This window comes from Gigantopelta aegis, chromosome 8 (assembly GCF_016097555.1).
Source record: "Gigantopelta aegis isolate Gae_Host chromosome 8, Gae_host_genome, whole genome shotgun sequence".
NCBI lineage: Eukaryota > Metazoa > Mollusca > Gastropoda > Neomphalida > Peltospiridae > Gigantopelta > Gigantopelta aegis.
The window spans coordinates 65755907-65768150 of record NC_054706.1 but is presented as its reverse complement, the minus strand read 5'-3'; the positions used below and the strand labels follow the sequence as shown (position 1 = coordinate 65768150).

The 12244-nt window shown below is 35.1% G+C and overlaps 1 protein-coding gene across 1 annotated transcript in view; it reads right to left on the bottom strand.

Moving 5' to 3' along the window:
• Window positions 1–12244, bottom strand: part of LOC121378416 (sodium-independent sulfate anion transporter-like) — a 43617-nt gene that overhangs the window by 7992 nt on the left and 23381 nt on the right. The window contains exons 10-18 of the mRNA XM_041506580.1: window positions 11970–12042; window positions 11021–11071; window positions 9543–9603; window positions 8836–8891; window positions 4397–4537; window positions 3078–3136; window positions 2228–2299; window positions 956–1058; window positions 57–124 (exon numbers count right to left, since the gene is read on the bottom strand). Of these exons, the coding sequence (XP_041362514.1) occupies window positions 57–124; window positions 956–1058; window positions 2228–2299; window positions 3078–3136; window positions 4397–4537; window positions 8836–8891; window positions 9543–9603; window positions 11021–11071; window positions 11970–12042 (684 nt within the window). The remainder of the gene's footprint in view (window positions 1–56; window positions 125–955; window positions 1059–2227; window positions 2300–3077; window positions 3137–4396; window positions 4538–8835; window positions 8892–9542; window positions 9604–11020; window positions 11072–11969; window positions 12043–12244) is intronic.

The following is a 12244-nucleotide window of genomic DNA, read 5'->3' as shown; positions in this document are numbered from 1 at the left end:
TCTATGTTATTATTAAATCTCATTATTGTCATACACTGCTTCAGTTTTGTTCTTACCTGTACTGCACTATAATCTATCTTAACAATGTGCTGGAAATCCAGTACCACAGATCGCGGGCGACCACCTATTTCAGAAACAGAAAAATCATTAGGTTATCATGAAAATAGTTATACATTGGGAAACACATACAAGATGATCAGAAACATTTTAATTACGGCTAACAAGGTATATTTAGTATCTCCACGAGTACTCAAGTACTCACACATGGTTTGAGTCTAGCAAGAATCAAGTCCATTCACAGGACTCGAGTACCCGTACAAGGTGGAATATAATGACCAACTATAATATAATGGACAATGTAGGACAATCATTTCAGCAGTAGATAATCAACGATATAAGTTACACAATAATTATAAGATCATGCGCTAGTTTCTCTTTTGAATCTGGCCGTCCATCCGTCACAATATAGAACGTAACAACTGGTTTGTGAATGCAATACAACGGCATCCATGTTCAGGGCTGGAATTAAGATGCATAATACTATTTTACTTTCTTCCTTAATCTCATCATCATCTACTGTAAGCATCAGGTACTCGAGTCCGGGTAGAGTTTGACTCTCGAGTAATATTTTGGACTCGTGGAGGCCCTAGTATCAAGTAATGTTTACATATGCACGATTATCACCTTTTTTTTTACCTAATGCTAGTCTCAAACTACCAACTACCATGACAAAGTTGGCCAACTTTCTGCTCTCATTACTTCTACGACTGTCCAGTTGCTAGTCAGAGTGCTCTTATAAATCTATTTCTACTATGACTGATTAGCTGTTAATCTGTGCACACCCATCATAATTTGGCAGTTGGGAAAAATTAAAACACAACCACTGAATTGGATAACTTCGTCATGCCACTTAACAGTCTGAGCCTAGCATTAGACAGAACACAAAAGTCTTTACCTTTGGTGGCTTTATGGACTATTGATTCACTGATGTACTCTGCTGCTGGGAACAACATTCCTTGATGCGGCTGTACAAGCAGGATTCCAGGGCGGACCAATGTCTGCAGAAACATGTAAATGATTTTCTACTGAAACAGCTCAATAAATAATGCTATACTAGAACATTTATAAGATATTATTTGACCTTTCGTGTCATTTAATATTTAACTACCATGTGAAATAATTTTTGTATGTTACAACCTTTAACAAAAATAATTTCACGAGGGATATAAAATTACAAAGATATAGTGGTGAGTTCAGAATGTTTTATTATTTTTTATTATTCAAGAATGGTGTTTCTAAACAATATGGTCTGGTGATATAATTTTAAGGAATGGAGACAGACAACTCATGTTCAAAGCCAGTGATGATAACTAATAGTTACTCTCGCCTTTCATTCTATAAATTAACTAAGCATAGTATGGTTACCGGCCTTGGTGGTGTCGTGGTTAAGCCACTGGACATAAGGCGGGTAGGTACAGGGTTCGCAGCTCGGTACCTGCTTCCATTCAGAACAAGTTTTAATGACTCAATGGGTAGGTGTAAGACCACTACACTCTCTTCCCTCTTACTAATAAATAACAACTTATTTACTGTTCTGGACAGACAGCCCAGACAGCTACGGTGTGTGCCCAGGACAGCTGCTGAGGTACTTCTTTTTGGTCTTTTTATTAATAGTCCAAATATTGATATTATCAATCTTTGTTTGCTTTTAATAAAATACTATATACATATTTGTAAAATGAAAAAAACTCAGCCAAATTATATTTCATGTTTAGCTAACATACGTCGTTATAAGCAGATTGAATTGTATTCTCTTTATCTTTACCCCCCGGAAAAAGCTAGTAAAATAAGAAAAAAGTGGCAATATGTGGAAAAAAGTGGCAGTAGAGTACTTCACATGTAATACATATTTTCTTGTATTAATAACTGTGTTTTAACAGAAAATGTAACATTTCATTATGTACTGTAATAATATGTGTTTTGAAGCTCCGAATAAAAATTTGAATTTAAAAAAAAAAAAAAAAAAAAAAAAAAGAAAAAAAAGTTTTAACGACTCAATGGGTAGGTGTAAGACCACTACACTCTCTTCTCTCTTACTAATAACTAACAACTTATTTACTGGACAGACAGCCCAGATAGTTGAGGTGTGTGTCCAGGACAGCATGCTTTAACATTAATTGGATATAAGCACAAAAATAAGTTGAAATGAAAACGAAAAATAAACTACCTTAAGTGGTGGCCTGGCTACTGGATAGAGAAGAATGAGCAAGGACACTCCTATTCCAATGAGGATTCCATACTGAAATAAACAACATATAATGTAACACATCATACAAATTCTTAATTTCTACTGTCTCCATTAATCTTTTCCATTCTGAGATCATCCTTTATTTTCACTCTTTGATAATGCCTCTCATCTTTCACCTATGTTCTTCCACTCTTCTCCACAACCCAGTCTTTGACCCTTCAATCATCTGAGTTCGCAGCGATTTAATTTCAGTAAACATTATAATTAATCCACAATTTTAGACAATAAAATTGCTCATAACACTCTCCTGCTCCACGACTGTCAAAATAAATAATAAAATATAGTTTGGACTGAAAAACATTGAAACCAAAAAGCACTGACATAAACAACTATTAAACAGTTTTATAAAAAAAAAAATCAAAACAACTCCAACACACACACAAACACAAATGTTTGCAGGCAGGTGGATAATAAAGTATACTTAAATATATTTAAGAAATACACATGGCTTCCCCACTAGTGCTGGAGAAAACCCCCAAATTCGGGCAAAAATCATAAAGATATTCGGGCAAAATGTGCTTACCATGAGACCTTTTTAACCATATATTTCCATTATTCTAGCATCAAAATTAGTTGTAATCCATATAAAAGTGCGTAGTAATTTATTTGCAACACTATATAGCTGTTTGGTAGTACGTAATGCTAATATGAATAAATGTTGTTTTTCACATTCGGGCATTTTCATTTAATTCGGGCATAAGCCAGCTTGTCCTCCTACAAAATGGGAGCCTGTACGCCTATGTTTATAAATGAAAAATGAATGTCTTACCTCAATACCAATGGCTAGTGATGTAACAAACGTAAACAGATGAGGTACCAGATCCATTTCTGAAAAATATTAAATTTTATACCAATGAGTGCCTAATATTTTTCAAGATTATAAATAAACAATATTCACATTGAGCAGAATACTACTTTTAAATCGATCTCTTAAATCTGCAGTCATTATTTTAAACAAACTCATAATTTCTACTTTCAAGCTGGATCATCAACTGACTATATGAAAGTCTTGTCATTTTAACACTAAATATTATTTTCATTACACTGCTATGACGAAAGAAAGAAAGAAATGTTTTATTTAACGACGCACTCAACACATTTTATTTACGGTTATATGGTGTTAGACATATGGTTAAGGACCACACAGATATTGAGAGAGGAAACCTGCTGTCGCCACTTCATGGGCTACTCTTTTCGATTAGCAGCAAGGGATCTTTTATATGCACCATCCCACAGACAGGGTAGTACATACCACAGCCATTGATATACCAGTCGTGGTGCACTGGCTGGAACAAGAAATAGCCCAATGGGCCCACCGACGGGGATCGATCCCACCCCGACCACGCATCGAACAAGTGCTGTACCACTGGGCTACGTCCTGCCCCTGCCATGATGAAGACACTCATGGAATATTCTCCATCTCCCACAGTGTGGGATATGTTTTTTGAGAGATCGTGACCTCAGATCTGTAGATATTTGTGTTCATTCTCAAATTGTAAAATTTATAGACACATTATTTTCACTGCAGATATGGACCGCAGATACCAATGGCTGTTTGAGAAATTTACATGTTGTGAACATGCTCTAAGGCGGGGCGGGACGTAGTCCAGTGGTAGAGCATTCGCTCGATGCGCGGTCAGTGTGGGATCGATCCCCGTCAGTGGTCCCAATGGGCTATTTCTCATTCCAGCCAGTGAACCACAACTGGTATATCAAAGGCCATGGTATGTATGGGATGGTGCATATAAAAGATCCCTTGCTGCTAATTGGAAAGAGTAGTCCATGAAGTAGCGACAGCAGGTTTCCTCTCTCAATATCTGTGTGGTCCTTAACCATATGTCCGATGCCATATAACTGTAAATAAAATGTGTTGAGTGCATCGTTAAATAAAACATGTCTTTCTTTTATTTTTGCTCTAAGGTATCTATTCACAAATAAAGCATGTCACAATATTAATTCAGTTTACAGAACACACCATTTTACCTTTGTCATTTTTTTTTACTTTCTTGCCCCAGAGAACATTGGCAATGTCAGAGACATAGTATACAAACTGATGCTAACTAAGATCATATGAAGGAGAATACTGACTGTTGGTTTTCCACAGAGACTTGACGATCGCGAAGTCCACCATCTGGACAACAGCTGATATGATGACAGCACCCAGAGCAGCATTTGGAATGTAGTAGAATAAGGGTGTCAAGACAGCCAGCGCCAACAGGATTATTGCCCCTGAAATATCCAAATATAAAATATTTGAGTGGTTAAAAGACTAGATACTTTGTTAGTTATCAAATAACTAGTATAAAAACAGACAAAACTGATTACACTATTATTTAAAATATATTAAAATATTATAAGAATATGCATGTATATACAGTGTACTGCTATACTGGATTTAAATTAGATATTTTACAGTACCGGTAATAATTTATTTATTTCATCATAAACAAATTATTAGACTCTTATATAACATACATGTACCTATACGTTTGAAAGCTTGTTCCTGACTGGTTGATATTAGCTGACTGTATTTAAGATAAACCAATGGAATGACATCTTTCTTAGACTTCAGTATTATCCTTATTCTATCAAATACAATAGCATCCTACAATTTAATTTTTATTGACTATTTCTACCTATATCTGACATTAATGCATAGCCAGAGTTAAAAATTAAACATTTAAATGAAATGAGAAGTAGCTGAACAGGTGTGTGTGTGTGTGTGCAGGTTATTTAGCTGGGAGTCTAGACTGTAGCGAGTAAAGTTTATAGCGGGGGTTGAGTCATTCTCCACCAGAAAATATATTAAAAAAAGAAAAAAACATTTGCTTGAACAAAGAGGGGTTGCCTGAAACCCACCCACTGCATACAGGCCCCTTGAAGTTTGCCTATTATACCCAGGGATTTCCCCAGGGCCGTTAGGCATAGCGGCCCGACACGCCTTGGTCTGTAAAGTAAGCGATTTGATGGTGTGGAAGTGCCTTAAATCAATTGCCACTATGCCTTGTTAAAGTGCTTTAGAAAAACGATCACAAGTATGAGCATGGCAGTCGACTACCTCTTGCAAACAACTAGTGTACCAGTATATCAAGCACACCTAATCACTATGACAGGTAAAACACTTCCTAAATACCTAACAATGGACCAGTCATCTGCTCAAAATTGGTGTTGGGTAATTTTATCACATCTACTGGGACCACTAATCCATCAGGAAGGCGCTTATGCATAACGGATTCCCGTGCAGAGCAATCAAGCTTCAAGGCCGATCAAAGAAGATGCCCATTGACAGAATCAACTGTACCATTTAAATGAATAAACGATAGGTGAAGCACTTTTTAAAAGTACAGTTAATTGGCAATCACTCATTTCTATCCTAACACCCCCTTCCCAAAACACACACACACACACACACACACTGAAAACATCCATGGCTCGCACTGTCGGTAGCCAAATTAGCCATTGGCTAATTAAAAATTATTTTCACAAAAAATTGCTAATAAAATTTGCCAGTGGCTAAAATTTTGGCTAAGACATTTTCTATCTTCTGATGTGAACATATGGTTACATAGTCTATCCGACACCTCAAACATAATAATAATAATACCAAATATTCAATTAGCGTATTAGCGATCTCGGGACCGGTAACGAGAAACGGTGTTATCCAGAATACAGCGTAGGCCTTAGGATGTTTGCTTATTTTAATAATCACAGTTATTAATTTTAACAGCATGCATTCATCATGTATGACAGCAATGTGACGGTGATTCAATGTCTAGAAGATCTGTAACTTGTTATTTTAACTTTGTAAAGTCTTTAAACCATAGTAATAAAAACAAACCGACAATGCATGTCAATTTGAATACACATGCCAGTTCATGGGCGGATCCAGGAAATATTTTTAGGGGGGGACCAAAAAAGAAGGGCACATTGACTCGTCAAAAGGGCACCTTACTACAAGTTTTGATATTTACAATTAATATGAATTCCTACAGTTCTACGTCATAATATACTAGCAATAATGAAGTAAATTGGCGTCACTCGCGTTAGAACCTCAATGGGGCCCCATTGAGACTCAATAACACAGACACATATCTGCAAGCTTGCGCATGTACACGAAAATCTTTGATTTCATTTATCTACAATATAATTATTGTTTACTTAAAAAAAAAAAAATCTACAAACAAAAAGGGCACTTGGACATTTTGAGGGCACTTGAACAATTTTTTGGGGGGGGGACGCGTCCCCCTGGTCCCCCCCCCTTGGATCCGCCCATGCAGTTCAGGGCCGAAAGACATGTAGGCTACCCCAAGGGCTGAGTTCAGCCAGACCGAGTGAAAACAAAACGTTCGCTACACTGGTTTGTGTGCTTCACGTTAAACCAAATGGACACGACGGACACCAATCAAATAGTAAAGTAAAGTTTGTTTTATTTAACAATGCCACTAGAGCACATTGATTTTTTATCTTATCATCGGCTATTGGACATCAAACATATGGTCATTCTGACACTGTTTTTTAGAGGAAACCCGCTGTCGTCACATAGGCTACTCTTTTACGACAGGCAGCAAGGGATCTTTTATTTGCGCTTCCCACAGGCAGGATAGCACAAACCATGGCCTTTGTTAACCAGTTATGGATCACTGGTCGGTGGAAGTGGTTTACACCTACCCATTGAGCCTTGCGGAGCACTCACTCAGGGTTTGGAATTGGTATCTGGATTAAAAATCCCATGCCTCGACTGGGATCCAAACCCAGTACCTACCAGCCTGTAGACCGATGGCCTAACCACGACACCACAGAGGCCGGTTCAATCAAATAGTTGGCGAACATTAGGAAGAAGGTTCGTTGGCTGAACTGAGGAGAGCTTTCGGTGCGAATATACGTCATGCTTCAGTCAGCTGACACCTACGTGTCAAGAGACATCATTGCGGACTCTAAACAATACGATTACACAAAAGTAAATCTTGATGAAAATTTGTAGAAAAACAATAGTTGTTTGCATCAATGAATACCGAACTGCAGTTTTGTTTATTTCCTTTGTCTTTGTAATTTTGTACTTATGGTCGAGAGTACGCATGCAGATCGCGATCGTGGGAAATGAACATGTAGTATTTATACAAATTTCAGTTAAACGTACACTGAATTAGTTTACAATAATCATATTTGTTAGATATATATATTTGTAAGACTTTGAGGTGACATTTAATAGTTAGCTGGATTTAATAGTTAGCTGGATTTTATTAAAGTTTTTTTTTTTTTTAATAAATGTAATATATTGTGAAGTCAGCATTCTTAGCCTAGGTATTTTACAACCAGAAATAACAACAAGCATTTAACAGGATGAAATCAACAGCAACAACATAGCACAAATTATGAAATTGTTGGGGGTGGGAAATTGATGGGTTTACCGTATTTTACCTTTCTTTTTTTAAAAAGCATAATTAGCCGATTGTAGGAAAAAAAGTAAAAGGAAAAAAGTCAAGGAAAAAAATGTCATGAAAATAAAGTCAAAAGGAAAAAAATCAAGAGAAAAAAGTCATAGGAAAAAAGTCAAAGGAAAAAAGTCAAAGGAAAAAAAGTCAATGGAAAAAAGTCAAACTATATTTTTTTTTAAACATATAAAACATAACAAAAATGGAACAAAAGTGTAAATATGTATTTATTAAGCACAGCAGGTGTCCTACTTCCCAATGCAAATTTTTACTGAATCTGTAGAATGAATCTTTCCAACAGTGAGGACCCATGTGCCGAGTGAAGAGGCATGCGAAAAAACAATCAGGAATCAGCAACCCAGTCTTCCCTCACCTCCAACGCGTATGCAACTTGGTGATATTCCTCATGAATATACAGTATTTGTGAATGGTGATCAAAACGACTTTAATATATGATAATGGTACCTATACAATGAAAATCGAATGCTGCTATTTGCAACCAACGAAGGGCTCCGTCATCTTGCTGAAGCAGAAACATGGTTTCTGGATGGGAATTTCTCAATGGTACCGGACATCTTCTGCCAACTTTACATTATTCGCATACCACTTGGAAACTCTGTCATCGCAACCGATAACATTGCTATATTTGTTGGAAGAAAATAGTTCTATCAAAACATTTGCCTGATCGACAATGACTAACATTCACAATTTGTTGCAAAACAAAACATACGATATACAAAATATTTTTCTATTGTTAGCACTTACTTAGTTACTTGTGATTACTGGGGAAACAAACAAAAATTTCTTATGTCTTTTTTCCCCATGACTTATTTTCCCTTGACTTTTTTTATTTGACTTTTTTTCCATGCACCGATTAGCTGGATTGAAGGCAAACACTTAACTGTTTTCAACCCACTACCCCACTTATTGTGGCTTGATTTGTGTTATACTGATGCTAAAAAATGTAAGTGCCTTAAAAAAATCCTGGGGAAAAGCCTGTATATCCTTATGTAAACCTTGTCAAATAAACATTAAATATTTAGTATCGAGGTGTATTTGTCAGAACTAATCAGTGTTATCAATGAAAGATCGAACCTGTAAATATTCCGTTTGCAGGAGTCCTCACTCCACTCTGAGCATTGACAGCAGTTCTGAAAATAAGATGCATCATAGGTAAGGCAGGTGACACTTTGTGTTAAATATATTTTAAATCATTAATACATACTGTGATGGTGTTAAATATATTTTAAATCATTAATACATACTGTGATGGTGTTAAATATATTTTAAAACATTAATACATACTGTGATGGTGTTGGTGCACTGTTATGTGAAAAGAGTACAAACATAAGATTTTATCTAGACCCATAAGGATCAAGGTAGTAAAATTCAAACAAAAAAATCAACCTACCCTACCTAATTTTCTCGGGCACATTCCCAGAAACACACAATTTCTTTTAGGCCTTAATGAACAACTGCAATTTTCATTGTTTGAAAAGGTGTGTTAGTTACAAAATGAGGTAAACTTTTAGTGATGTACATTTTCAGAAATACATATTCTGATCTTTCACCTTTCCCATTCCAATTCCCTCCTCCAACAACCCAAAACAAAACAAACAAAACTAAGTATAGTACCATAGATTTTTAAGCTTCTGAATCATTTTGTAAATTGAGAAAAAACTGGCAGCTCATTTGTCTTATTGTCTGATAAAAGGGCACTATATCAACTACGAACAGACTGCTGTTATATTCGGCAAATCTTGTATCATATTTCACTGCATTATTGTATTAAAAGAATTTACCTGGAGAAACTTCCAGTGACAGGATATGATGATACAAATGAACCAATAATATTAGCTGCACCTGTAAAACAAAAATTATTTAGACATTACTTGTCATAGGGTTTTATGTGCACATTCAGAACAAGCTGTTGTAGCGCATGCCTGTCATAGGCACAAGAGACGGCCTTGGCCGGTTTCTCCGTCCATGACAGGAAAGGTGGGGGGAGGGGAGAGGAGGGACCGCCTGCACTGGCAGGTACAAGGGAGCACCAGCAGCCCGATCAAATCGGTAGCAGGCGGGTGGGGGTGGTAGTGGTGCTATGGAATTTGAATGGAGCAGTTAAATGCCAAAGAGAAAAGTGTGCGCAATTTTGATTGAGGGAATTTGGTGCAATTTTGAACAGTCGGTCGAAAGGTAAAAGGCCGAGCTAATATAGGTTTTGATATTAGTGAATCGAGAGTAGCTTGTTAATTTTAGACCTCTACGATGCTGTGGTGTCTCATTACTTGTGCATTCTCAATGTGTATATACCTGTATATACTGAACATTAAAAGAAATGCAAATCAGGGTTGTGATTAGTTTGTAATTAGAATGGGTTTACTTGATTACAAACACTCAGTTCTGTCAAATGATCAACAACATATCAAGATGTAATTCACCTGAATCTCAATAAGTATTAGTCTGTTCTTAAATAAAACAAATTAATGTGTTTCTTTTGCTGTTCAGTATATTAGTACATGCTACAAATTTTAATGGAAGCCCAATATACAATTTCAAATCCTGAGCACATTTTTCTTCTGCTAATATCAAATCCTGAAAACATTTTTCTTCTTATAATGTCAAATCCTGAGAATATTCTTCTTCTTATAATGTTAAATACTGAGAATATTCTTCTTCTTATAATGTTAAATACTGAGAAAAAAATTATTCTTATAATGTTAAATACTGAGAACATTTTTCTTCTTATAATGTTAAATACTAAGAACATTTTTCTTTTGCTAATGTTATTTAAAGTAAGACATTTAATTTCAAAGCCTTAAAAAGTCTGCAAAAGAGCATACTCTCAAGGACAGTCTCAATGTCATTCATTTCTAAACATTTATCATACAATATACTGTGAAATTCTTTATTTTCATAGGCTTAAATTTTTATAATTTTGCTAAAAAACCCAAATTTCATTAAGTACATAAATTTGTGGATCAAAAGGTGGTATCATAAATTAATATTATATGCATTATTTTTTGTTGACTGCCCTAGTCCATAATTTAGACGAAAATTAGACCACCATTAATAAAAGTGATTTCACAGTAACTTAATTGTACTAACCACATTTAATTGCATATGAAAAGAAGCACATATCAAAAATGCACTTTGTTTTATTTGAACAATGGTAAAACACCCTACAATGCTAACATTTTATTAATTCATTGGACAATGTTGAAAAACCTTTCTTACAGTGAACTTAAATTTTGGCTTTACAACATTAAATACAACATACCTATTGCTATAAGTTCTTGGCTGGCATCAATAACATAATTATTACGTCTTGCTGAAAAACAAAAATGAAGAAACTACTACATATTAAATCCAGAAATCACGATGCAAAATACAAGCAGTAAATTAATATTATTTGACAAGCTTTACACACGATACACTAGCCAATAAATATAGCATGTCATATCTTACCATATTGATGGAAAGAAATGAGGGTTCACACCAACATTAACAGCAAAGAATGACTGCAAGAAACATCTTCCACAGTGTCAGGAAATCACTTGTGTTACTGACATTAATTCCACATTACTGACATTCAATCCATCATCACATCTTTGTATTTTATACAAACATAATGATGCTAATAATTAACTAAATGTGGTCTGTAATACAAAGTGTTCCCTTTTTTTCTCTCTCAATAGACCTTTTTTTCCCTTCAAATATAGTTTATTTTTCAAGGAGTTACTTCACACAAGTTTGGCAACAATCACAGAAATGTTCTAAATTATATGCACAAGAAGTAAACAGTATCCAGTAAAAGTAATAAACTAACAGTGATAAAAAGATATAATAGCGTTAAATAAAGTTCATTATCTTCAAATCCAATAATAAAAAGATATAATAGCGTTAAATAAAGTTCATTATCTTCAAATCCAATAATAAAAAGATATAATAGCGTTAAATAAAGTTCATTATCTTCAAATCCAATAATAAAACGTTATTAAAAACTATAGTGAAACTCCTCTAAACTGGACATCCACAGGACCAAATAAAAAGTCCAGTTTTAAGGATATCCAGTATTTAGAGAGATTCTGTTCTATACTGAGTTTTAAAAAGGGTGACTGTGAAAAACATTGGGTTTTGAGGGAATTCCAGTTTACTGTAGGTCCTGATTGATGAGATGTATGTAGAGTGAAGTAAAATGTAACTTGAGTTTAGTCACCATCACTCACCAAAAGCTTTGCCTATAGCTATAGTTTCCACAAGACCTAGAACAGGCACAATGAAGAAACCCATTCCAATACCCTATAAGACAATGAATAGAACATTAATAAAATACATGCATAATTACACAATCAATGATTTTTTTTTTTAATGGGAGATCCAAATTCATGCACTTTATGTGAATAAGACAAAAGTTCGGACAATGAAGAAATCTATTTCAATATCATATTATACAAAGAATAGAACATTCACAAAATGTATGTCTCACATTATTATTAACAAC